The sequence below is a fragment of the Citrus sinensis genome, chromosome 4, assembly GCF_022201045.2.
Source record: "Citrus sinensis cultivar Valencia sweet orange chromosome 4, DVS_A1.0, whole genome shotgun sequence".
Lineage (NCBI taxonomy): Eukaryota > Viridiplantae > Streptophyta > Magnoliopsida > Sapindales > Rutaceae > Citrus > Citrus sinensis.
The window spans coordinates 502,504-529,740 of NC_068559.1; the positions used below are offsets into that span (position 1 = coordinate 502,504).

Sequence of the window (27,237 nt, forward strand, 5' to 3'; positions counted from 1 at the left end):
TTAATGTAAAATCACATTATAAAATAGGTCCACACTAACTCAAGTAATATTGTTGAGTTACCGCACATATTTGCTATAACTTTTTTGGCAGGCAATTATGTAACACGTTAAAAATTAAATTAAAAGCAAAGGTGTCATAAGAATACTGCGAAGCACTTGCCAAGTAATTAAATTTTATTTTTTTTTATGAGAAAGTAATTAAATGTTAAGTGGAAAAAAAAAAGGGGGGGCATAGTCCTCTTACCGAACACTATGATTGAGGCAAGGTGGACCTACGCCTGATGTGTCACGACACTTCCACAACTCCGGACCCCTGAAAGAGACACGTGGCGATACAAATGATTGCACTAATCCCAGTATCCTTACACGTGGCGAGCTCTAGAGAGACCACGAGGTTAACAGAGGAGTGACCTTCCAGAAACTTCCCGGCAACTCCTGGCTAGCATTCACTGAGGGATCTAGCGGCCGACATCAAGCCACGTGTAATAATTTCCACGTCAGTATCCGGCGTGGCACCCCCATTCTCCTGAAAATGATACGCTTTAGGGCGGGCAGTAGCAGAACACTTTTCTATTTGTCTACAGACTCTTAAGAAGTTCACCTAACTCGAAGTCGAAGCACAGGAACAGAAAACAAACAACTGAACAAAAAAAAAAAAAAAAAAACAGAGAGCATTGGCAACAAAATCTCAAACTTCATTACATTCCTTCTCTTCATTTCCGAGATGAATGGGGAAAGGCAAGAAGAGAAAATGGAGAGAGTTGTGTTCATGTGGGGCTATCTTCCCGGAGCGTTGCCGCAGCGGTCGCCGATTTTATCCCCGCTCGTCGTCAGATTGCCGCTTACTGTTGGGTCCGCCTGGAGGGATGTTTGCGGTGGCGGTTGCGGATTCGCCATGGCCATTTCTGGTGCTCTTTTTAATCTTTGACTTTCTAAATTTTTTTGACTTTTTTTTTTTTGGTTCTAAAAAAAAAAAAAAAAACTGTTTGTTTTCGTTACTTTGGATTAGGAAAATTTATTTATTTTTTAATTGCATTTTTTTTTCGGTTGCTTGTTGCTGAGGAAATGTGGAAAAATTAGCTGCTGTTCTTATCTTCTTTCATGTTGTGTTGGCTTCAAAACAATCAATCTTTTATCAATTTATGTTTAATTTTGGTTATTTTCCTGCGTTTTCTAGGTAGCCAAACAGTTGGGGTTGCATTTACATGTTGTTCATTTTTTTTTTCTTTCTTTTGCTGAAATTTTTTTCAAAGATAAAACTTCGAATTTCAGCCGCCTTAAGTAGGTCATTTAATTACTTTCATACTAGCTTTCATTTGATTCCAATTCAGTGTTGAATTATTGTTATGCTCAAAAGCTTATTTTACATGTGTTTTGGTCAAGAAATATGAATTCTAGCATGTTTTTGCCCGGTTAATTTTTATTTTATTAATTGATTTAGAAATGGTAGTTTTTTCTTTCTTTACTTATGTCTCTCTTTCAATCAGACTCCAGAAAGCTCATTACTTGGGGTTCTACAGATGACCTAGGTCAAAGCTATGTGACATCCGGGAAGCATGGGGTAGTGCAGCACCACATAGTACAGCTAGTTCATTACTATTTTCAAACATTTATTTGCAGAATTAACTTATATTTCTTGGTAATTTGATTGTTAAGGAAATTCCCGAGCCTTTCCCTCTCCCAACTGAAGCCTCTATAGTAAAAGCTGCTGCAGGTTGGGCACACTGTGTTGCAGTTACAGGTATGTAAAATTATGTTATGCTATACACAGCCGGAAGCAATGAATTTTTTGGGTTAGCAAAGAGAAGGTAAATAAATCTAAATGTGGTTGCCTTCCGTCTGTCTTTTTCCAGAGGGTGGAGAAGTTTATACATGGGGATGGAAAGAGTGTGTTCCTTCAGGGAGGGTCTTCGGAGATCTATCCACAGGGACAGGTTTAGATAAGGATGTGTTTGAAAGACAAAGTTCATTCTTGACGGAGCAAGGTAAATTCAAGTTTGGCAAAATTATTAAGAGAACGGACTACACAGGATAGATTTTATTTGCTGCAGACTTACGTGATGAAGGATCATACTATTGCAGTAAGCCCGCGTTCTCAAGTCTCAAGATCAAGTGGTGGAACCTCGTCTGGTACTGATGGTAGAGGAAGTGGAGAGGAAGGTTCAAAACGGAGGAGAATATCATTGGCAAAACAAACTGCTGAAAGTTCATCTTCTGGTGATGAAAATCTCTCAGCTTTTCCATGTCTAGTAACTCTGAATCCAGGCGTCAGGATAGCCACTGTAGCTGCTGGTGGAAGACATACTTTAGCTTTGTCAGGTAAGTCTTTTTAAAGCAACTTTATCATCTACTTCTCTGCACTGTGATCACAGATCATAGGTTGATCTGGGGTCAGACCTGTGGGTATGGTTTATGTATCCTAATTCTGCTGAACTTTCAGATATAGGACAGGTCTGGGGTTGGGGCTATGGCGGTGAGGGGCAGCTAGGCTTGGGTTCCCGAATACGAATGGTGTCCTCTCCACATCCCATACCTTGTATCGAGTCCGCCTATGGGAAAGATAGATCTGCAGCACTTTCTCGGGGAAGCGTGAATTCTGAGGGACCGGGTTTTAGAGTTCCTGGAAACTATGTGAAGGGGATTGCCTGTGGAGGGCGGCATAGTGCAGTAATCACCGGTATGTTTTGATGGTGCTCTTTCTAACTGGTTGAATATGAAGAACAAACTAAGTTTGCTCAGGATTATTTCAAAGGACAGTTTGATTTACAACTTTAGGCATTCAAACTTCAGCATCTGTGCTTAGTGACATTTTTAATTTAGCATAAAATTTTCCAACTTGCCTCTTTGCTTTTGTCTCCTTTGCACTTTCTAGGTAACTCAATCTACTAGCTTTATTTGTGGTTAACTTCTACATGTTTTCATATCATTAATTCATAAATAATTTTTGCCACTAACAGATGCTGGAGCACTACTTACTTTTGGTTGGGGGCTCTATGGACAGGTAAGTAATCGCCTAGTAGCATTCATTGCTTCTTTCCTTTGGTGTGATTTATTTTTAATTGTTTTTTTTTCTTTTTTATGATAATTTGGTTGTCTTTTCTTAAGTTGTGAATCTTCGCCTAGACATGGCTGGTCATGTTTTGGGTGGAGATCAGGGTCTCATTGTGAAAGTCAGTTTTGTTTTTCTCTAATTAAGAAAGCAAAACTGCAAAAGCAGAAGGCAAAATCTTCTATTCACTATCTTAGTCTTCTGTCCTAAGTAGCAGTAAGTTAATCAGAAAAAATATGGAGGACAATGGAGTTTGGATTTTGGAAGTTTTGGTAGATCTCTTCACCTCTTCTTTTGTCTTGATAATGTCGGGTATTCCTCTTGGGTGTAGTCCTCTTAGTCTCCTGATTTTAAATAGCTGGTGTCAATAAGTTTCCTGCACAAACTAGTTTGTTTCTGGAAAATTTCTTACTTAGCAACCATTAATAATTAAGGTAGCTGTTTGAATCAGTTTCTTCTTGATTAGTCCAATCTCAGAGTTCTATATCATTCCATGCTTGTGCGCTTAGGAATTCTTGATTGCAAAATCTAAGTTGTGCACTTATTTACCAAAGAATATTACATCTGAACCATGTGTTCTACAATTTTAGATGGTGTTCAACTTTCTAATTATCTTCCCACACGTGAGACTGCCCCGAATTTCTCCTTTTAACTGTTTTTCAGGATCCATTTGTAGGTAAAGTAGATTTTGGTGGAGAAAAAAGCACAGTAGATGTTCAAGATGAAGTTCACTGTAACAAGGGATAGTTAACTCTGTTTCTTTTTCAATATTATCCTTTTCTTTTATTACAGTGAATAAAATGTTTTTAATTTTTTCTGCATTTTTATCAAGTGTGGGCAAGGAAGTACAGATGATGAGTTAAGCCCGAATTGTGTATCTTCACTACTGGGCATCCAGATCGAGGGAGTGGCTGCAGGACTATGGCACACCATTTGCATTTCCAGCGATGGTGACGTGTATGCTTTTGGTGGGAATCAATTTGGGCAATTGGGAACTGGTGGTGATCAAGCAGAGGTATAGTTGTTTACTTTCCACTATTAATACAGTCAAATGTATCGACCTATCAGCTGGCATGTTCTCCTTAGCCAAATCATGATATGCAAGTTTGATGATAGTCCCATTATAGAATCTAGTCCAATTAGGCAACAGTATTTTTAGTATATAATATACTAGAATTGAATGTGCAAATTTAACACAAGGCAGAAGACTCAAACCTCTTCTTCAACTCCCTCATAAGTTGAATTTTGAGAAGATTGTCGACTGCAATGAAATTTGTGCCATTAACTTTAGTATTTATTGAATTTCTAAATCAGACTCTCCCCAGGCTGTTGGATGCTCCAAGTTTGGAAAATGTACATTCAAAAAGTGTCTCTTGCGGGGCGCGTCACACTGCTGTAATTGCAGGTATGCTGGTAGAGCATTTGTGAATCTTCCAAATCTGCTTTTCTTTCTTTCCAAGCTATAAAGCCAACGTCGAAAGTTGTGATGATTCAAACTTGTATATGTTTTGCCTCTTAGTTGTATACTCTTTTATTAATAAAGCTGTAATTGGCTGACTCTTTGCTCTCTGCTGCTTGAAGATGATGGAAAAGTGTTCTGCTGGGGATGGAACAAGTATGGCCAGGTATTTTACCTTGTACTGATCAATTAGTTCATTTGAGGGCAGATCAACACCCAGTGATACTAGATAATTTCATTTCTCTGTTTTTATCACAAATGACGTGATCTCTATGGTATTTTGAAGCCGTTTTATTTAAATTTTGTGTAGCTTTACAATGTCACAAGTAACTAAACTTGGTAAATTTCTGAGTGCATGAAACAGCTTGGCTTGGGTGATGTCATTGATCGCAACATTCCATCTCAAGTTACTATCGAGGGTTGTGTACCTAGGAACGTGGCATGTGGCTGGTGGCATACCCTACTTCTTGCTGTGCCCCCTACTTGAGCATCTACCTATTTTAAGGCGTTGGCAACAGTTTTGTTAGATTAGCAGTCTGATTGATTGGTATATTGGTCGTTTGCATATATTTGATACAGTAGCTTGTACATGTATTCATGTGTGCTTCCTCTTCATTTATTCATGGTGAGGGCTCGCCGTGATTAGGTATATTGAAATATGAATAATACTAATATGCACAACATGATTTTGTCCATTGTGTATATTTCGATGTTAGTCAGCTTGAACCATCCAATGTAGTCATTTGCCAGGAGAAGTCACGCGGTTGTATTGAGGTTCCATTAATCCAATCGTGTTCCTCTGTTATTCATTGTTACCTTACTCTGTAAGTCCAGTGCTGTAAAACTTCTGTTAACGATTTTCCATAACAAATGTGGATTATTAATTGATTTCAAAGTTGTCTCAAGGAAGAACAAAAGAATTCTTGCCATTTGAGAGATGGTGAGCTATGTATATGATCAAGTGATTCTGTCCATTCAGCGTAAGACATATTCAAGTAAGGGAACTGCGAACATTCTCCACGGCGAAATATCAAATAAAACTAAACTGGCAAAGGCAAGGAAGAGTATCTATAAACTTGATGGCATCAAATATTTAAAAGACATACGGGAACGAGAGTTGTTCAGTTTCACATTTACAAAAATGTATAGATGAGAGAGGGAGTGAGGGAAAGAGGGACAGCGGATAACTACTTTTATATGAAAGATCTAGGGACAGGCAACATAACTACTTTTATGTGAAAAACCTAAGGACAGGCAACACTATGAGCACTTCCTAATATTAACATGGAGAGTATAACTTGGGACTGTGTCAGCCAAACAACTCAAACCTTTTAAGCATTGTAGTATTTTGGAAGAGATAAAAGGTCTAAAACCGCCTTCGTACACGCCTGCCATTGGGATTTGCTGACTCTGCTGCTGCCCCATCTCCAGCTAGATCTAGTGCATATATACTGCTGCCACTTCTTTTCCTATTTGATGACAGACTTGAGGTATCATCACCTGAAGCCAATGTCTTCAGGAGCTCGGACAACAGTGATGGGCAGCTCTCCTCCAAGTGCTTGAACCCTTCTGACTGCATTATCACTGCCACACAAAGGAATGTCATAGTTTTGACAGCTGTTAATTGCACAATCAGAAATTTTGATACTTTCAGATGTTCACATAGATAGTACTTGGGCTGTGCTCTTCCTAGATTTCATGCTCTTTAACAAAAAAAAGGACAACAATCAACAAATGAATATGGAAAACTTGTTAAAATACAAAGTACTCCGCTTGGGCACTGTTTCTATTCTAAGCTATAAAACTAGAAAAATTCTAGTGGATTCAATTGAAGACCAATACTACTTACTCTATTGGAAACCATATTCCTTAAAGGGTATCTAATTCCAACCAGGGGCAGGAGATTAAGAGCTGAATATGAAAATCTAAACTCGCATGCCTGACCTTGTAATAACCTTTTAAGTCAAAATCTTCAATAGGAACACCTTCTATCCTCCCCTTTATAAAATCAGAAACTGTTTCTAGAACTGAAGGAAGGAATATGGAGGAGTGGGATATCTCAAAAGTGAGAGAGAGTGCTCTTATTTCAAGATCTAGGAAGCATGGTGCAAAACAGACAAATTATTTTCAGAAAAGATCTAAACAATCACATTAACTAAGAATTTAGAATCTTTGAGCATCTCTAGTGAATTATGTACACAGGGCAACAGGGGAAAGCATCAGGCAAACTTCAACAGACTAAACAATAAAAACAGAAGCAGGTATGACCTGAAATTTGTACAGCTCAATATCTACGAACAACACGCACCTCCCAAATTCGCCGGAGTTGCAGCAAACTTCAAGCAGATAGCCTTAAGCTGGGGACACTGATGTTGTTCTGCCAGTGCGAGTGTTGTGGCCACTGTCTCAGCATTTAGTTCTTCACATAATTTTGATTCACACAACAATTTCAATCGATCTACATTATAAAGATCAGCTGCAGCCAGTAGATGCTGTACCATGTTGGTTGTTGTGCACATTGATGTTGTGCCAGTAATTTCATATACATCAGGAAATTTATCGGTGTATATAAACAGGAGCATTGCCTGGAATAACAGAATGGCCCATTTAAGTTAAAAGTGTCTGCTCATGACATAAGCAAATTTGCCTAAATAAAAGCTTATAGTCAGATATTCACAGAACGATCACTACTGAATATGCAGATAAAGTGCCAAGTTATACACACCCATCTAAAAGTGAAAAAGAGTAGTATAGCCTATTTGGTTTAACCTCTTGCAATAAAAGTAACAGATCAAAGGGTTACAATTCAAAGGGGTATAAGTTTAGTTTGGGGTTGGGTGGGGTCTATGGTAACTTAGAAAAACAAGGGAGTTAACAGTTAAGCATTTATAGAAGTATGACTCTCAAACAATTGAGCTACAAAAATTACAGACTAAGAAGCATTTAAAAAGATTACAAGCAAATGAAGATACCACAAATATAAATTGTACATATAAGAACAAATCTACATCCGTGCCTTTATTGTTAGTTTTAGGATGCCTTGACCATACAATTGAGTGATCTACAGTTAACAGGTTCCCTCTCTAAGTCGGGAGTTTTTTTTTTTTCAAATGGTTTTTACTCATGATTCAAAATTTTACAAAGCCTAAATAGTGGTTATGCTGGAATATGAGAACTGCATGCATGAAAATAAATGCATATTGGAATCATAATCCCTCTTCAAACACCATCCCATTTGTTACTGTTGTCCAAGAATACACTATTTGCAGAAAAACTGCATTCCTTTCATAACATTCTCTTATTACTCATAATTAAGAACCCTTCAAATTCACCACAGCATCTTGGTCACAAGCCAACACAAGTTATGGTAGATCGTTAAATTTTAAACACACGCACACGCACACATAGAAATAAATCTTTATTCTCTTGAGACACAATTGTAAATGATGGTTTTCTTTTTTCTCTCAAGGCACATAGAAATAAAGGTTTTCTTTAGTGCATATATACACATGCGTTTTTTTCAATCCTCTTCCATGTGCTGATGAATGCTGAGTAAGAAGAAAACAGAAGCATTACCTTGAAGATTGAGGGTTCAACATCCTTCACAACTACTTTATCCAAGTTACGATCTCCAACAAGCCCATAGAATTGGGCTCTGAAAACAGGAGAGCGAGCAGCAAGTATCAGTTTATGAGCTTTAAATGTTTCATCACCAACCTCAAAAACTATGTCACATCCAATTTCAGACTCTAGCAAATCCTTAAGACCCTGGCCCATGTCTGACGGTGGCACTGGTATGGAATACTGTTTTGGTCCCTCAAGGCGGTTTCTAACAACTCCAACAGTGCAGTTGATGAGAAGACAATCATCCTTAATATAATCAGAAGTCTCCAGAGATGTTCTTTTAAAGAAGCGCTTATAGCCCCTGAAATGCATTCAAGAAGCAAAATGAAGAAAACAGAATACAGAGACATAGATTTTGGTAAGCGTGCAAAAACACCAAACTTGATGATGAAACATCCGAACTGATACACATAAGCAATAAACTGTGTCACTGAATCTTAGCAGTTACTAGAACAGTAAAATTTTGGTAATGCATACCCTACTTAAACTGACACACTGAAGCATCTATAAGCTGTCGAGAAAGCAGACTTTTTCCGGTGCCTCTAGTCATGAAAAATCCATCCACAATGACAGATAAAGAAGAATTCAACAAAAATACACAGAAAATAGATAACGACTATGCAATCGCATAAAAGCTCAAAGCCACAGTTGCTTTCGCCACTGTTCATCAAAATTCATCCTACTTCTGCACAAATGCACTCCTCATACTACTACTCTGCTCTGCCTATAAAATTCCACTTCTACTGACATGAAGCAATCAAGAAAAGCCAAAACGAAAAAGAGACCCATCATCGGTAGTTGCAAAAACAACCAAACAAATAGACCAGATGCACCATAAACCACTAAAAATTCAAAATTTATTGTCATAAGAATAAAAAGAAGTTAATAAAAGAATTACCACATGCTTCCACGATACTTCAAGGTGTACGGGCCACTCTCTAACGCTCGATCAAAATGACTATGAACTTTATGCTTTCCTTTCCCACTTTGGTCAACCAAAGTTAACTCAAACAGCGCCCTCACGTCCGTTCCTTCACTCGCCAACGCAATAAACACCGAAACATACAAAGCCCCATCTTCCGGGTTCTTGCCGTCGGGGTAAAAGTAAATCGCCCAATCGTAACCGCCCACGGTAAAAACGTCGCTCGATAAGCACTTGCCAGGGCCCATTCCCTTCGCCAGGGAGTAACCTTTTACCGTGAACTGGTGGGACCCGTTCACCGTCTCGTTAATTGACTTCGACGTCGAATCTTTCTCCGAATTGCCCATGATTTCATTGAAATTCAAAAGGGCAGATCCGGGGTTTTACAAATCTGTGCCCTAATTCTTTGATTACGGAGATGGGGAAACTCGCGATTCAAGGAGCTGAATTGAAGCCCGCGAAAAGAAAAATAAAATTTTCGTATGTGTAATATCGGACGGTTCTTAGGGCTAAATTTGGAATTGAATTTCTTGCGCGGTGGCGATGATGGCTGTGATCTTAACACAGAGCGAAGAGTAATGAAGAGAAGAGGGGTTTCGATCGAGTGTGGTCATGGACTCGATATTTATAGGTAAAACGGACGGTGTTTGGCAGTTGAGATACTACGCTCCCCCACACGATATTAATACAATTAACAAATCAATTTTACATATACATATACATATATATATCGAGAGAGAGAGAGAGAGAGTAAGAGAGAGAGAGAGAGAGAGAACCAAATTTTTAGAATATTATCTTCTACACCCCTGAGTTCTTATGTATTGTATTTAAATTGCGATAAAACGAGTACCGTTAATCAAATAGGTCGCTGCCCTTAAACTTCTTGTTAATTGTAATTTGTAAGTAAGATTTGATTTATTTATGTATACTATTATACTCATAACGGATGATTCCATAGCTTAACATAAAGATTTTGTGGTAATTTGTTAGTAAGACTAAGTAGTATTACTTTATTTTTATTATTGAATACTTTTGGGAAGAGATCTTTTAGTATGTAAAATTCAATCTACATAAAACAAAAAGTAAAATGTAAAATCATAGATAAAGGGTCAAATTCATTCCATGGGGGCATTGACTTTCTTGAAACGTAATTAAACTTCAGTCTTTTTTATACACAAAAGTTTGTAATTAATTATTAGTTGAGATTGACAAGAGACTATTTTGGTTTGTTTATTTCTGAGCAATGTACATAACATAATTTTTTTTTTTTTCCTGAGATATTCAGGATGATAAGATCAGTTTCAAAAGAAGAGTAATCACAAAATGCCTTGCACTCTTTTAAGTTTCAAGCTGTCTGTGTGATCTATAAAGGAGACAACTTTTTTAGGTGAGATTTTTTCCAGTGGCCATGGTCATCAACTGCTAGACAAATAAGTAATTCTTACCACAGCTCCTATATTCAAACAAATTAATTAATGCAGAAGCACCAATGGAGTCTCAAAAGAACAGTATTCATGTTGAATACACACATATATAATCATTCTCAAATGCAAGCGATCTTTTTTTTTTAATGTAAACATGCTATTAAGTCATGCGACTTAATAAAATTATTTTTTGATGTATTATAATGCAGTGCGGTTTAATAATATTAATATTTGACTCTATTAAAAACTGTATAAAAAATATATATGAGGACGTCCATTTGGATACACTAGAATATGTCTCTTTCTCATGGGTTGTAGACGTACCTTGGATTGGATAGTATTTAAGGCCGGATCTACATAATACAAGACCCTCAATAGAATCAGGGTGTTCAGTCTCAGATTTGGATTTATCAAGGTGGTATCCAGAAGCGTCATCCTCAGGTTTTGATTTGGAAACACAACCATTATCAACAGGTTTTGTTTTTCGTTTTGGGACTGTAAGCATAGCCTTCAGGATTTGATTTTCCAGTTTCATGATTGGAATTTTAAACTATAAACACTTGCAGAGGCAAGGATTAGCAATGACAAGAGAATCAAAGAAGCAATATTGAAAAGGAAGCATGTGGTGATATATAGCCATTAATTACAAGAGAAACAGATAATTAAATAGATATGCATGTCATAAGCTGCCACCATATGCATGGATGATCTCTAATGTATAAGTAACTCAGCAACGCTTACGATTGATTTTCAGGTGGGTGTAAAATGGGCGAACTTGAGTTATTGGGCTCTTATGAGGAAGGCTTTCATAGTTATGTGTGGCGACGTGACATCCAAAAATTTTAGACTTTGTTGTTGCTAATCAATAATTACAGACGAAGTAGATCATTCAACTCTAATATCCTTTTGCTCATCAGTAACCCTAGGTTGATTCATTAAGACTTGATTTAATTTTCAATTGATTTTCGTATTTAAAAAATGAGCCGATACATCCTGTCATTACTTCTATTTGTGTTAAATGTTTCAGTTTGATGGCGAAAAATTAATTTTATTTTTGTTATAAGGGATGGTGATTCGCATATCATTATTCAAAATAATAATAATAAAGCCAAAAAAGGACATCTATTCAGGGGACGGCATGTTTACCCCTCAAATCCCAATATGCCATGTATATATGCATAAAAAGCCATAAACCTATCACAAAGAGAATAAAAAACTCTGGAAATTTACATTCAAGAATCGAATTACTTTCGAATAATGAACTAAAAAAAAAATCCTGCTACTTAATTGCTCAGAAAATAATAAAAAAGCGTACAACTTTTGTGCTTGGTAATCTTTTTTATTTATTTTATTTATTTGACATTAATATATTATATGGAGCAAGAAATTACTAAAAGTTAATTTGTAGTAAGTAATCAAGATTTAAATAAATTACTCAAATTTATTTTGGCTTAAAATATATGACATAGAATTAGGGACATTTCCCCCTAATGATTTTCCCTTTTACCAGTTGCCCACTATTTTCTCACATCAAATTACAATGCGCCTCATGAAGTCCAGAAGTTAACAGAGTGCTCTTTTATTAATGTTTTTACATATCTACCCTTGATAATGATAATAAAACCTAACATGTCTGTCTGCAGCAATATTAGTCCATTAAACTAATATTGATTTCATTAGAATATTATAAAATATGAATAAAATTACAGAATCTAATATTGAGAGAAGTTGTTTATTTAATTATCTTAATAATTGACATTAGGAGTGAATATGACAATTAACATGGCTGCACCATTACATTGAAGTGACGAAAGGCATAATCGTTAGAAGAAAATAGTTTTTTAGTCCCTAAGATTTGCCTTTTATTACAAAATTAATCTTTTTATATTAAAAAATTCTACAAAACATCCCTGTTATAAGCCTGTTCCCTTAGAATATCTAGACTTCGGTTCGGGGTCTCCTCTAATCAAGAATTGAAGGGTTTTTGATACCAAATTAAGGTAACGTGGGCTAAGGTGGCATTTATTTTTTTATCTGAAATCTAAATAGACTTGAATTAGTCTGAATTCTGAATAGGTTTGAATGTCTGAATCTGAATAATATGTTTATTTTTTCGTCTGAATCTCGGAAAATAATTATTAAGTTGTTTGTTTTTTTCAACTTAAAAAGCTAAAAATATGTACTTTTACATTTGTATCCTTATTAAATTTGAATGTCAAATAAATAATATATTAAATACCACAATATTTTAACATTTATAAGTAAAACTATATTCAAGTGAATACATAATTATTTTGAAAGTTTAATATATAAAATACCATAAATTTCAAATTTTATCGTATATAATATAAGAAAGAAAAAACATGGATATTTTTATGTGGGGTAAATATCTATGGGTGAGTTTTGGGATAGACATAAAAAATAAATTATAAAACATGGATATTTTTGACATTAGCAAGTAATTGACTTAATTCAGATTTCTCCATTAAGTAAAAAGCCAAAAAAATTAGCTTATTTTATTAAGTCAAAATTATTTAAAAAGTCTCATTAAGTTATAAAAACAAACACCTCTAATTAACTTAATTAATTAAGTTAAGTCACTTTAAGTCATTAAGTTAAAAAACAAACGTCACCTAAGTTAATATTTCTTAATCTTACCTAATTTAATCTTTTCCCATATTTATTTATAATACCAATCACGGATAAATTTTCTCAGCTCAAACGATAAGATTTCATATAGGAGAAAATTCTGCTTTTTGATAGAGTTATTATGCACTAAAGGACAAATAATGCCTCAACAACATATCAGTCGTAACATAAAATGAACAAGATGACAACCAGACTCATGAGTTGCACAAGCACATGATGCAACTCCCTTTTTGTGAAACAAATAAAAATCAAAGAAAAATAGAACATAGGTTGTTTAATATGCTCAATAAAGAAGAGAATTAATTTAATTAGTAGCCAACAGGGGTTGATGAAGTGAAGAAGAAAGGCCTTGCTGAATAAAGTTTCATCTTCTTCTCATGCAGGATCTGGTAAGAAGTAAGGACAGCCCCAGAAATTCCCTTGTTAACATCTGAAGGAATTTTACAGGTTTCCAATGGAGACTTTTCCAAGAAAGCCTTGCACTCTTTAATCTTCAAGTTGTCTTGGAGATGTAATGGAGACATTAATGTAGCTAGGAAGTAACCTTTGGCATCAGTTGTGCCTCTGCAATTGAAGAAAGATTTTGATCCGTACCCATTTTCATCAACTGCTTCACACGTTACTCTTGCTACAGCCCCTGTACATGTGATCAAATAAATTAGTGCAAATGGAAAATAACGAGATGTCAGATATAATAGATTCACGATGCTTATGGGAAGAAAATTTGAAAAAAAAGGGAACCATGCGTACCTTGAATTGGAAAGTATTTGGAACCGGATTTACATAGAACAAGTCCTTGGATACCAATCGGCAGTAACTTTTCGGTATCTCCTGGAATGGTGTTGCTAAAGTCATTATTGTCGGGCTTCGATTTTTCGGCATCTGGCTTCGACCCATAGCTAGTATCTACTGACTTGGATTGCTCTTCGGACTTCTTCGATTTATCAACATTTGGCTTAGAGTTGTATTCATTATCCTCGGACATTGACTTGTCAGTGTCTGGTTTGGAGTCATAGCCATAATTCTCGGACTTGGGTTTATCTTCTACCTGTGGCTTAGAGTGGCGTTCATTCTCCTTGTTAGTCTCTGGTTTGGAGCCATGGCCATAATCAACTGGTTTGGATTTTTCTTCGTACTTGGATTTCTCAAAGTCTAGCTCAGAGACGTACTTATCCTGCTCAGGATTTGACTTTTCTGTGTCCGTTTTGGAGCCATAGTCATAATTCTCCGACTTGGGTTTCTCTTCTGGCTTATCCTCGGACTTTGACTTGTTAGTGTCTGGATTGGAGCCGTAAGGCCCGTAACCGTAATTCTCCGACTCGGGTTTATCTTCTGACTTCGATTTGTCAGTATCTGGCTTAGGGCTAGGGCTATATCCATTCTCCTCGGGCTTTGACTTGTTAACGACTGGTTTGGAGCCATAGTCATAATTCTCCGACCTAGGTTTCTCTTCTGGCTTCGATTTGTCAGCATCTGGCTTAGCGTCGTATTCATGATTATCCTCGGCCTTTGACTTGTCAGAGTCTGGTTTGGCTCCGTAATTGTGATTCTCCGACTTGGGTTTCTCGTCTGGCTTCGATTTGTCAGCATCCAGCCGAGGTCTATACTCATTACCCTTAGACTCTGACCCGCGATTGTCTGGTTTATAGCCATAGCCATTAACCTCTTGCTTGGATTTCTCTTCAGATTCGGATTCGTGAAGGTATGCTTCCACTTCGTCATATTCTTTTTCCTCATCTTCCTCCGGTATGGATCCATAATCATAATTCTCGGGCTTGGACTCATCTTTGGACTTCGATTTGTCAACATCTGGCTTAGTGTTGTATTCACCATTTTCAGGCTTTGACTTGTAATCCTCCGGTGTTAATCCAGAACCATATTCTCCTTTCTGGGATTCATCTTCTGATTTTGATTTGTCAGCATTTACCTGGAGGCTGTAAGTATGGTACTCAGACCCTGGCTTATTAACATCCTGCTTGGAGCTATAACTGTAATCATAATTAGCAGAAGCAAGGATTAGAAATGACAAGAGAATAAGCAAAGAGGTTGTGAAGAAGAAACGGCTAAGAGCCATGACGGAGTTATAACATAAGAGGAAAGGTGGAAGGATCTATATTGAGCGAATAGCTTGAGCTACCTCCATGGCCTTTTTATACGAATTAAAGGTTTATTCATTTTATTTCTCCATGAGCCTGAGCCATAACGTGAGAGGATGGAAGTACCTGGGTGGGCTGCACGATTTCAATCTCTGGCCGGCGGTGGCACTAAAGTGAACATTGAATGCTTGCCTTGATATCACGCTTCCCATCATCTTTAACGTGATACCCAACACTCCGGGTTTCTGTAGTATATTCAACTCACGATCATAAATTCATAATATCATCATCTGGACCCAAGATTTGTTTTAATATACAAGTTGACCTTCAACATTTAAAAATGCCCCTTTATCGCTCTCGTTCGCAAAAGGAAACTCATTATCGCTTAAAAAAAAAAGAAAGTCTAAAAAGAGTAAGGCTGAGCTATTTGAATGTATTAATTTTCTTTTAATAATCACTTTTTTTAATTAAAATAGTTATCAAATTATAACTTATTATTTTAATTAGAGTGAAAGATTGTTTAACCCTTATATTATCGAGTTAGTGTTTGTTCAGTTCTTGTACTTCAAAACATCTCTGCTCTTAAACTAGTAACATTTTTGCCATTATTTTTCGTTCCTTTTGACTTATTTTTACAATATTATCCTCTTTCAATAACTTTTTTTATCATTAATAAAAAATAAATTACTAATTTAAGCCCCTAAAAATAAAATAAGAACAAAAAAAATGCATATTAATTTTTGTAGAAGCTCACATATGACCAAAAAATTAATATTGTAACTGGTAAGAAAGAATTAAATTACCAATTTTGTGGATATTAATAAAAAAATTGATATATTAACTTCTCAACATAGTTACCTATACAAATTAATATATATTCTTTTTGTTTCTATTTTATTTTTTTGGGATAAATTGATAATTTAATTTTTTTTCTTTTATTAATGTAAAAAAAATTATTGTAAGAGGGTCGTATTGCAAAAACAAGTCCAAACGTAATGGTAAGAGTGTCAATAATTTAATATAAGAGATGGTTTAAGGTACCTTTAAAAATATAAGGATTAACCATGCACTAACCTCAAAATATAGGGACTAAACAAGTTTTTATCTTTTAATTCATTAATTCTCAAACATCACAAAATTAATGTCAATTAACTAATTTATCTAAAATTACAAAATTAATATTAATCAACTAATTTCTCTTTTTACTATAATAATAGTCAATACCTAAACTAGTTTCTCTCATTCAATATTTCTTTTTTCATTCTTTCTCGCCTAATCAAATTTATCTTTTTTCTCACTCTTCACTATAACATTAACAATACTGACTTGTTATTATCATTTAGAGTTTGTGCTTTTGTGATTTATTTAAAAAAAAATTAATAGATTAAAAGTGGAACAAAAACTTTTATATATATATATATTTACATGATGGGTATTGATCCTTTCATTTTGTTTATATTACAATATGGTTCAATTTGTTAATTTTTGAACAATTTCTTTTGTTTACATAAATGTAATATTTACTTATATATCATGATAAATATTGATAAGGAAAGGAGATGAAGAGAGAGAGAGAGAGAGAGAGAGAACAAATGGTCAGTTTGGGATTGCAGTGGTTGATTAAATAAGCTATTTATTATGTACAGATGAAATAAGTTGTTAATTAAAAAAGTAATTTAATGTTCCGTAAATTGTGTTGTTGTGATTGTTGTGAGTTTGATAAGTAGAGTATGTGCATTTGGTAAATATTATTATGAAAGTATTATAAAAATATATATAAGTTTAAATTACTTTTTTATTTTTTAGAAAATGTTTAATAAATTATTCAAACATGCCTTTTTTTTCTTTTAAAAACACATAAAATTACATAAAGTGAAAAAAAAGCTCAAGTAAATAAAATCCAATAAACTTCATAATTTGCTACATATAATATGATAAAAACTCATATTAATACATAATTCAAATAAAATGAAAAACAATATACATTGCATTCATATTATACTTGTTGTAATAATATTTCTCAAAATCTTTGGTTCTTGTGATTCATAGCCATCAATATTGTGACACTCTTATTGAGTGTCATTATCTTTTTTTATTCATCTATTAAAGATTGAATTAGGATTATTTTCCATGTCGTCAAAATTAAGATCACATTGTGCAGGCCTCACATAATTGTGCAATATTGCAATGTTGTCAAAATTATTAAAATATTAAGGTTAAAATAAAAACTTTAAAAAAGAATAGTGACTTATTTAATAAGTTGTTTATAAAAAATAATTTTCTACCTACTTTTAAAAGTTACAATTAAAATAAAAAAAATTATAAAATTAAGCAACTTTTAAAGAAAATGAAATAAACAACTTTTAAAAATTTACTATTTTTACCAAAAATTATGAAATAAGTAGATTATTAAATTTTAACCAAAAAAAAAAGCAATAAAAATTATATTTTTCCAATAAAAAATTTAATTAAAAAAATTTAATAAATAATTTAATAGGTTCCCCACCCGTCTAAAAATTATAAGAAAAACTTATACACGCCGTCCTACCAGTCAGCACACGTCTTTCCCAAAAATATTTGGGTCCAAGTGCCATTTTCCAAAAATATTTGTTCTGAGAGGGGGCCAAGAATTGAGCTTCAGGCGTAATTCTCGATCAATACAGGTGAGGAAAAAAAATATTACAAACATAACAATTTAAGAACCTTGCATCTACAAGCTTGGTGTTTTACAGCTAAATTACACGAACACTTGCCCAATCTCTCATTATATCAAAGTCTACACCTACCAAATAATTAGTAAACAAGACGTAATCTAAAATGGATCAGATGTCACTATATAAATACACAAATGAAACAATTCTCTCTTTTTTTCAATCTCTTCGTCTGTGCAATAAATTTTTGGTAGAGCATCTTCGCTCTCTTATCTTGGTATTGGAGAGACACGACTCCATGTTGTTAATTTTAATTTTACAGTCTCCCCAAAAACAGATGGAAGTCTGGAAGAGAATCCAATTGCTCTAAGCATGCAGAAGGCGCTTATCGGCCGTCAAGATCCGGTAACTTGCATGAGGTCCCTCGGCTGTCTCACGCAATGTCACATGCCAACCCATAGCTTTCCCAATCTCTTGAAGTTCATCCATGACATCAATTGAGTCACGAATATATACATGTCCATCAGGTCTGAGCATCCGGTCCATCTCAAGCATGATAGTAGACATATTACATCTGGTATGAAGAGATAAATCAGGTAAGAAAACCACCAAACTAAAACTAGAATCAAATTCCCGAATTACACCGAAACTTCTAGTAAGGAAATGCAACTCCTTATTAATCCATATAACGAAGAATGCACCATACTTAGGTAATTCTTAAATCAGGAGTGGTGTACCTTTTCCTCTCAACAGAGAAAAGGCCAGCTGCATGCAATAGATCATAGGTTCTTGGATACGTATCAAATGGTTCGCACCTGAAAAACATCATATAATTCATGTATACTGAAATTTGTTATTATCAAGGTCAACCACTGATAGCTTCACGATCTCAATCCAATTATATAAATGCATATGATGAAATAGCGTTGAAACAGATACAAGACATGCATTCCACCAAAAACCAGAAAAAACTCATCATGTCAAGAACTTGTCTTATGGAGGAGATGGCTGAGGTGAGGGTCCAAGCATTTTGAGAGAATACATGCCCACTGTAATGTATTGTCTAACTATCACACAATCTGATCAATTATAATCAGTTAGTTTCAAGGAAGAATCAAGAATATTACCAATCATGCATAACTCCTATTAGTCCGCGGTCGTAAATAACAGGCAAGGTATTGAACCCACTAACTGGAACCACATTCATAACCCAGCAATCAAATTTTTGCTCAATTAATGCTGCTGCAAATCTGCCAAAATAGAAAATAAACAATAAAATTTTGAACATTTCTAAGAAAATTTTTCTTTAGTGTCCAGAATGAGACAAAAATAGTACCCTCCAAAGCCAGCTCTCATGTCCAATACATTTCTCAACTTCATTTTCTTCCAATGTAAAGCACGAACATAGCTTTCTATTATCTCATTCCAGTACTTTGATTCAGCCTTGAAAAGTTCTTTCCTAGCAATAAAGGCATCAAGCTGTATGCTCTGAAGTCTATCAGGTGAAGTTCGCAAACGCTCAGGCCACAGGGAAACATTAGCTCCATATCCATTCTCAGGAAGCCTAGTGATGCATGCCTTCAGATCAACATACCTAAATAATCATGCAAAGAATTCTGTTAACAGATAACACGAAAGACCTCAAAACAAATATGAAAGCAAATTGATTGCAAAAACTGCTAAAGGACAACTCTTCAGCTAGATGCAGAAAAAGACCAGAATAACCTTTAGAAAATGTCCTAATGAAGGCCAACTTGGTGATACAGAAGAATTGTTTCTGAGATTTAGTTTATACAAATAAGGTTCAACACTAAACATAATATCCACTATCCATATTAAGTTTATTTCAGGTTGCCAGCTACCATGAAAGGAACATGAAGAAGTACAGGCATTCATTACAGGAGATGATTATCACACATCTTCACATTAACAAAAAAGTAGAATAGCATGTATACCAAACATTATCTGGATTGTCATCTGGGTCACATAATGGGGGTATGGTTCCAGCCTCGCGGTTTAGATAACAGCTGTTGTTAGTAGGCTTCTTCCATATTGCAATATATCCCTCCTTCTTCACAAGCTCCCAGCAAAGCCGAGTGGTTAGATCAAGCATCTCTGAAAATAATAAAAGAGAAAACACAATTAGGTACTCCAAACACCTGGATAATTGTCTATTACTGGTATTCATAGTATGGACAATTATGTGCTCAGGCCAACTAATGCAAAAGCTTCAGAGTTTGACCTTGGCAAAACTGATTATGGCAACAAAACATTAGTAAGGAAAAAGACACACGGCATATTCTTTTCTAATAAAAGATATTTAGCATAACACTTAGAAACATTACTCACACTCTTCCTAATCTCCAACTCCTCAAAAGTGCTCAACTTTGGAAACACAACTGCAGATTGTAGAAAGTGAAAAGTGACAGATGGTTGTTTAGTTTGGCTTGCCAATTTCTTGGCAGCCAGATTGGGCAAGAAAAATTTAGCGTCTGAGACTATGACCGACGCTTCATCTGAACAACTTATGAATTAAGGTGATTCCAGTCCCTTAAGAAAGCAAAGATTACAACAGTGAACATAAAACTTTTGGAGCTTGCAATACCCTATTGAGTTATTCATTCACCAGAACAGGCCAGCAATTTTAATACAAATTGAGATTTCAAATGGTGATAACCTTTCCAGTGTTCCTCTTGGGCTTCTTCATGTTTGTAAACTGGCTGTGCCGCCCAAGCAAAATATCCTCCTGCTCGAAGCATCCGATTGACCTCAAGAAGCAAAATCCCATCTTCACCACAAAGTAGAATCAGAAGATATGGCATAAGTACAAATATCACAGTAATAAAGTACAAATAACTTAGTTATACAATCTATAGAAGAAACATAATTTCATCATGCAAACAAACAAAACAAAAAATAAAAAGAAACAAATAACCTTCTCATGTGGGGTCAAAAAAATGAAGAACTTGACACAACAGAGACACTTTTACCGGTACATACCAAAGGTTAAATGTCGGGGTGCATTCTCTTAAGTTCTTAACAGAAAAACAAGATAAAACAACATTCTAAATCAACAGTTTCACCATGAATTCAGTAGTTAAGCTGCCAGCAACCTTCACATGGCCCAATGGGAATTTTTATGCCAAAAGGAAAGCAGCGGTTCTAAGGTAATTAATGACTAGGGGAAAAAAAAAAAAGTTCATAAGGAAATGCATACCATCACGAGTCCAGTTGATTCTACATCTTGAACAATGTATCAAGTCAAAAGCTTGACTTGGATACGGTAATCGACGGGTTGCAAATGCTGCTACCATTGCAGGCACTCCACGCTCAAGAGCAAATTGAATTTGGTTCTCATGAACATCTTTTGGAGCTATGGACATAGTTATCACATTTCGTGGCAACAGATAGGCACCAAAACTTGCCACGCCACATCCGACGTCCATGACAACTCTGATATGATGACCCCAAGTAATATCAGGGACCATCTACAAATAAAAGATGAGAAAATGAAATTCAACAAGCAATATACTAAGCCAATCAGTAATTTTTCCTCAAGAAAAATGAAATTTCAAAGTTCAATACCTTAGCAATCTGATCCAAGTATTGATCTGCCCCATGTATAAACTGTGTACCACCTCCGGGAAACTTAAACTTATCCTTCTGTTTAGAAATCCAGTTTTGACCCCCCTTATCTTCAACTAGTCGCGAATGGGGAACATTGTTGTACCATACCTACAAAAAGTGGCATTCCAATTAAGCAACCTCCACGCAAACAGATTAGGTAATCAACAAACCAGATCTCAAATACCAATCACCAAATTTAGCTTTTGTATAAATATTCTTAAAATTTATCTGCAATCTGATATAAGTGCATATTTATCCATGCTTACAAGGGCTACCATATCCAGAAAATTCAAAACAATTTACTTGATATTTATATATCTAGAATCATACATTAAGGAAAATTTGAGAAGATGTTAAAGTAAAGCAGGCAGTTAAATTTCCCATTCTAATTGATCGATTATTAAGTAATTAATCACTAGAAAGTTTCGATTTTCAAATTTAATACCTCATTACGACTTCTGGGCCAGGGAATGGGCGTCTTATAACCTTTAGGTGCAGGGACTAAGCAATTCAATCCGGTACCGTTTAGAGGACAGTGTCGCTCAAATCTCTCCCCTTTGTCGGTCGACTTCAACTGCTTAATCGCCTCCACATTATCCAAACAAGGTATATACTCCCTCATACTCCCCGGACACATCTCATACCTTGTAATCTTAAAGCTCTTGGTCGCCTCCGTCCCGTTCCTGTCCCCATTCCACTCCGTTTCCACCAAATCCGGATCGTACTCTCCGATCTCAAAGTCATCGGACATCGTTCCGTCCTCATTCACAATTCCAAATCTCTCCGGCGGAGGAGGCGGAGGAAGAGGATCGACGGTAGCAGGAGAGGGAACTATATACGGTGAGGCTAGCGACTGGTTTTGCGAAATGAGAAAGGAAATGTCGAAGGATTTGTTGAGGTTGGGGGAGAGCGAAACGTAGCCGTTCTGTTGGGAGGTGCGTGATGAAGTGTAGGAGGAGAAGAAGAGGATCCGTTGGTTGCCATCGGACCAACGCTTTCCGAGGTAGAAGAACGTAAAGGAGACGAAGAGCAAAGCCGAGAGCTTGAAGAGATCCGTGTTCGAGAGCGGATTCTTCATTGTTCGTTCGATAGATCTCAGCAGAGATTGCACGGTGTTTCGCAATTACAATTACGATGGCCAAGCCATGTGATTGCGAGCTGTTCAAGGATCGTTAGCGTTGCCTTGGAGTGTGGTGTGGGTGAGTGAGGTTTTTGGCGGTGATTCCATGATCTTTCTTCATTCGTTGATCTATTGTTGAAAATAATAATGTAAGTAGTACATTTATTTATACTCACACACGTCTATAATAATAATAAAAAATCTGTATTAAAAGGATTTTATTATTGACGTGGATAAAAATAAACAACTTAATTGTTAAACTTGGCAAATGCTCAGTTATAATAAACCGTAATTTATTTCTCTCACAAAAATTATGCAAATCTTACCCCTGTATTATTATTCACGTAAGAGGAGTAAGTTGCAGTCAGCTGTAACTTAATTGGATCCGGTGAAATTTAATTTCCATTTTTGTTTTCAGTACAGAGAAATTACTCTTCTTCTTGCTGTGAGCAACAACACCATTTCATGTCAAAATACTGCGAAAACTCGTGAAAAGCCTTACATTTGTTAAGAGTTTATGGGCCATAATGCGAACGTTCACCGCTGCTGGACTTGCTAGAAACAAAACACACCAAGCTAGGTTTTCCAAGTACTTTACCCCTGCCAGAAAAAATTTCACTCGCGTGCTTACATGCACATACTAATTTCATATGTAACTTAAATTTCATGTCCAGAGCATACACTGCCCTTGTCTCAATAAACTTTCATCTCTCCCTGTGGATGTCAAATACAGGCGTTTAACAAGTGTTTATGCAGCAAAAACCGTCAGCAAAAGCCATCTATTTATCAGATTTCAGCCTCCAAATTTGCTGGACTTGGCTGTTGCGATCCATCGGATTTCGGCCTCCATATTCGCTGGACTTGGCCGTTATTCTGACGCACGGGTTGGCTTTGATGTTGTTGCACAGACTGTTGGGACATGGGTCGGTTGGGACGATTTTCTCTCCTTGCATTGTGAGATTGATGTTGAGCTTGCAACGGTGAATTCACTGACTTGTGACTCTGAGGGCGAGCTCTGCGGTGCCCATTGTTGTAGTTCGCGTACCTAACCGGTGATTCTCCAAAGAACTGTAATATGTATGGCCTGGCTAATGAGGAAAGGAGAGCATAACGAGTCTGATTCGTTGAGGTGAGCCTGAAGTGGGTCATCTCAAAGGCATTGGATATCTTTGCCAAATTTTTTTCACTTACAGCTCGAGCACTATTTTCTGGCTGCTCAAAAGGATCCTCAATCTAACCAACCATTAGAATCAGCAAATAACTAAATCAGTAAGAAGGGAGAGTTGTGATTATCGTTAAGGGAAGACAGAAGATAAGAAGCAATCGAAAAGGAAAGGGAGAGTTTACAAATAATGGGTGATTATTGGGCAGCCATCTCGTATTACTTCTGATGTGCTCCCATTGACCTGTGAAGGGGCAGATACCTAGCTCGGAAGCCTTCAAACTCAACCCAGAAAACTGCAAAATCATAGAAACATTAAAGAATACAATAACATCCTCGACTCATCCAGTGAGCACTTAGCATTACCCGCAAAGATCAAAAGAAAGAACATGACAGGAATGAATACCTTTTCAAGAAAAGAAACAAAAAGATGGGCTAAGGAACTTCGATTGATTTTTCTGTATTTGTCAGAGCTAAACCTGGCTATGTTAAAGGCACATATTTCGGCAATTTGTCTCTCTACATTAGCCCTCACTCCTGCATGAAGAACATAGGAAGAATCATTCCTATTAGCAATGAATCCCTTGAAATAGTACATTCAGTATTTCACAATCATTTCTTCTTTTTTTTTAAATTTCAAATATATTCTCAGGATGGCTTTCATGCTGTGGTTGGATGCAAATATGCTAAAAAGGCCTGGAGACTATGCTTGTTTGCAAATGCTGTTTCTAACAAAATGTAGCTATTGTAACCATGAAATGTAATATGAAAATATGCATTTTAGCCTGAGCATATAGACATAAGTATTATAAACCTTAAATCATCATTTCCCCTTTTAGCAGATGAATCTTTAGTTCCTTAAACCTGAATAACCTTCTAAGGATTACTTTTGTAACCAACAAAGAGAGAAGTGATCGATCAGAAGCTTTAGCTTAGATTTCAAATAAGTACATAAAGACGGAACGTACCTTTAAGATCATCAACAAGATTTCCCGGATATATATCTTTTAGGGGAGGTAAAATGGCAGGTACACATGTCTGCCAGAGAAGGTAAAAAATAAAAAAGGAAAGAAAAGAAAGAAAATGGAAGTTCTGGTTATAACCAATCATGGTTCCTCCAGCAAAAAAAATCCACATAAAACATTTTACAAAGATGTATAGCATGGAAGAGCTTAAACAGAAAACCCCCTGGATTTAAAAATTCTTTCTATTGATATCAGACATAAAGATAGTAATCATCACCTGAAAATGGAAGAGAACGAGCAAGCTGAGAGAGTATGAGTTGAATGTCCCAGTCTTAGGATTATTGATGTCATGAGCTTTGGCCCATTCCTTGACCTACATAAGCAAGAAGGTATAGATGAGACAGAAGATCAGCGCCGCCCAATGCAGCAACTGTTGCTGCACCCTAAGAACGTACCAATAGAACCATATCACGAAAACGTCCATCTATCTGACTGATCCAAAACAAGAATTTTGATTTGATTTGACCACACAGGTTATCAATTGAAATATCACATGAGATGTTCTGGTGGATGGTCTCAAATTTTAAAATGGGAACTCTTGCATGAGCGACAAACTGCAACCTGCGGTATCCACCTGCAGCTCAGAGCTGTCAGTACACAATTAAGGAGGTATTCTTATAAGATAGAACTAAGCCATAAAGAGAAGCAACATAAAGCCACCCCTCTTCTCCACATGAAAGAATAAATGGAAAAATGATGCGAACACTGGTGTCACGCTCCTTGCTGCTAATGCAGTATTGCCTTTTTCAATTAAAAGATATTGTTTCATTAGCGACAAGACGGTGTTACATGCAATAAAAAGCATAAAAACGAGGAAAGTGCAAAAAAGTACATGGATGTACAGGATGGATTGTTCTTAAAATATGTGTGCAAGGGAGATAACAGAAAACAAAAAGACCTTTTTGCCTCAAAGCTCTCAGTAAATCTCCTAGTAAACTTTGTTTCAACTTCTTTCCAGTAGATGAGATGCACGAACCATTGGATAACTCAATGGAGATATCCAGGTCTCCCCAGCGTGAGAAGAGATTTGACACAAACGATCCAAATGGCTCCACAGTTGCACCTATTTGTACCAATTAAACACTGCATTTATAATGCTAATCATAGAAACTTCTAATAAAAATAAATAAATCATGTAAAAAGGAAGTACAATTTTATAATGACTCAACAAAGATGGGGGTAGAAAAAGAAAACCCACCCTTCTCTACCCTCCTAGGAAATAAAAGCTTTTATGCTAATCAAGGCATATAGGGGCAGAAAATAGTGTAAAAGATTCATTTCGTTATAAAACCTACAGAACGTGTCCCAAAATCAACCTTGGTGGCAAAACTCCTTTGACTGAGGTAAATCACTGGAAATTCTATGGATTTATCAACAATCATAAGAACTGTAGCCCCATCACAGCTGAAAATAATTTGAACATCCACGATAAGAAATTTAAGTAATTCATACATAAAGGATTTTAGCTAAAAGAAATGCACCATAATATTCATATTCTCTGAACATCGTATAACAAATAAACGCAAACATGAAACACACAATTACCTCTCAAACTTTCCACAGATTCAACAACTTCTCTTAAATCACTGATGACTTTCATTCGTGTCTCCCAATCCTCCCGTAAAGGATTGAGCATGCCAAGTATATCCTTAAGAATGGGCTCCAACACATTATAAGAGCCCATTTTTATTCACTGAAAGAAGTTGGAGTAGGCAGTTAAACAAGTCAGAATTCAGAAACGAGAATTTCTGGTAAAGCTTGCTAATTCACAATTCTCAATTAAAATTTACAAAGACCCAGTTAAGATTAATCAAAACATCATACAAAAACCACAAACTCTACCGCTCAAAATCAAACAAAATGTGGAACTTCACGCAAACCCAAATCCCAAAATTACATTCAGAAGCAAACCCACAAAAGAAATAATCAAGAAAGAAACCAGATCAACCAAAAATAAATAAAATCATCCGAAATTGTAAATATTTAACGTTACCGGATGTAATAACACAATTGAAAGCCTTCACGAATCTCGAGCGCAGAAGGAGTGTAAAATCGAGTCAACGACAGTCTATAGTCGCATTGATTTGAGCACACGGTGTGTGAATGAAGACCAGAGAGAATGTGTGTTGGCGTACAAATTGGGCTTTTTGCTTAGCGGGAAGGGTTTTCCACTTTCGCTTTTAATATTTTTATTGTAGTTGTATTTTTGTGCGCGGACTGGACTGCTCGTTGCTCAAAATAAATACACCGTACAGGAAGCGGGAAAAAGCTAAAGCAAAGCATCATAAATTTGAGGGCTGAAGTTGAGAATTGATTTAACGCTGAACGTAACTCGCGCCTCTCACAGCAACAGTATCTAGTCTTATTAGTGATATTGTTATAGTGAGAGGGCCGTAAGTTACCCTCCCTTAATTTAATAGAAATTTTAT

At 35.9% G+C, this 27,237-nt stretch overlaps 5 protein-coding genes across 12 annotated transcripts; 1 reads left to right on the plus strand and 4 right to left on the minus strand.

The window, feature by feature from the left end:
- The first annotated feature begins 569 nt into the window (after positions 1-569).
- Positions 570-5,323, plus strand: LOC102606597 (ultraviolet-B receptor UVR8). Of its 5 annotated transcripts, none has more exons than XM_006486352.4 (11): positions 570-908; positions 1,488-1,561; positions 1,657-1,741; positions 1,854-1,985; positions 2,083-2,319; positions 2,441-2,677; positions 2,958-3,001; positions 3,882-4,064; positions 4,364-4,454; positions 4,631-4,674; positions 4,819-4,967. In XM_006486352.4, exons 1-11 carry the CDS (start codon positions 725-727, stop codon positions 4,840-4,842), a joined length of 1,335 nt encoding a protein of 444 aa, XP_006486415.1. In that variant the 5' UTR covers positions 570-724; the 3' UTR covers positions 4,843-4,967. The 5 variants fall into 5 exon arrangements, with proteins under 5 accessions (XP_006486415.1, XP_052295199.1, XP_006486416.1 ...); XM_052439239.1 differs by having other exon boundaries at positions 4,375-4,454; positions 4,819-4,921; XM_006486353.4 differs by having other exon boundaries at positions 571-908; positions 4,375-4,454; positions 4,873-4,978.
- A 231-nt stretch (positions 5,324-5,554) lies between these two features.
- On the minus strand, positions 5,555-9,735 carry LOC102630977 (BTB/POZ and MATH domain-containing protein 3). 2 transcript variants are annotated; one of them, XM_006486348.3, is made up of 4 exons: positions 9,031-9,734; positions 8,085-8,433; positions 6,817-7,093; positions 5,555-6,092 (listed from the first exon to the last, which is right to left on the minus strand). In XM_006486348.3, the coding sequence occupies exons 1-4, from the start codon at positions 9,399-9,401 to the stop codon at positions 5,875-5,877; spliced, it is 1,215 nt and encodes a 404-aa protein (XP_006486411.1). In that variant the 5' UTR covers positions 9,402-9,734; the 3' UTR covers positions 5,555-5,874. The 2 variants fall into 2 exon arrangements, with proteins under 2 accessions (XP_006486411.1, XP_006486412.1); XM_006486349.4 differs by having other exon boundaries at positions 5,853-6,092; positions 6,777-7,093; positions 9,031-9,735.
- Positions 9,736-13,232: 3,497 nt separating this feature from the next.
- On the minus strand, positions 13,233-15,483 carry LOC102619736 (stress protein DDR48-like). The gene is made up of 3 exons (XM_006486474.4): positions 15,350-15,483; positions 13,878-15,115; positions 13,233-13,764 (listed from the first exon to the last, which is right to left on the minus strand). The coding sequence occupies exons 1-3, from the start codon at positions 15,436-15,438 to the stop codon at positions 13,436-13,438; spliced, it is 1,656 nt and encodes a 551-aa protein (XP_006486537.2). The 5' UTR covers positions 15,439-15,483; the 3' UTR covers positions 13,233-13,435.
- A 2,404-nt stretch (positions 15,484-17,887) lies between these two features.
- Positions 17,888-22,766, minus strand: LOC102630683 (probable methyltransferase PMT11). Its single transcript, XM_006486347.4, has 9 exons — positions 21,947-22,766; positions 21,460-21,609; positions 21,092-21,362; positions 20,552-20,662; positions 19,830-19,989; positions 19,211-19,468; positions 19,002-19,124; positions 18,612-18,689; positions 17,888-18,448 (listed from the first exon to the last, which is right to left on the minus strand). Exons 1-9 carry the CDS (start codon positions 22,577-22,579, stop codon positions 18,241-18,243), a joined length of 1,992 nt encoding a protein of 663 aa, XP_006486410.1. The 5' UTR covers positions 22,580-22,766; the 3' UTR covers positions 17,888-18,240.
- Positions 22,767-23,095: 329 nt separating this feature from the next.
- Positions 23,096-27,021, minus strand: LOC102630176 (protein HESO1). Of its 3 annotated transcripts, none has more exons than XM_006486346.4 (9): positions 26,802-27,021; positions 26,354-26,501; positions 25,707-25,871; positions 25,204-25,382; positions 25,026-25,121; positions 24,752-24,821; positions 24,190-24,320; positions 23,969-24,079; positions 23,096-23,854 (listed from the first exon to the last, which is right to left on the minus strand). In XM_006486346.4, exons 2-9 carry the CDS (start codon positions 26,490-26,492, stop codon positions 23,408-23,410), a joined length of 1,338 nt encoding a protein of 445 aa, XP_006486409.1. In that variant the 5' UTR covers positions 26,493-26,501; positions 26,802-27,021; the 3' UTR covers positions 23,096-23,407. The 3 variants fall into 3 exon arrangements, with proteins under 3 accessions (XP_006486409.1, XP_006486408.1, XP_052296069.1); XM_006486345.4 differs by having other exon boundaries at positions 26,354-26,511; XM_052440109.1 differs by lacking the exon at positions 26,802-27,021 and adding an exon at positions 26,651-26,795.
- Positions 27,022-27,237: the final 216 nt, after the last annotated feature.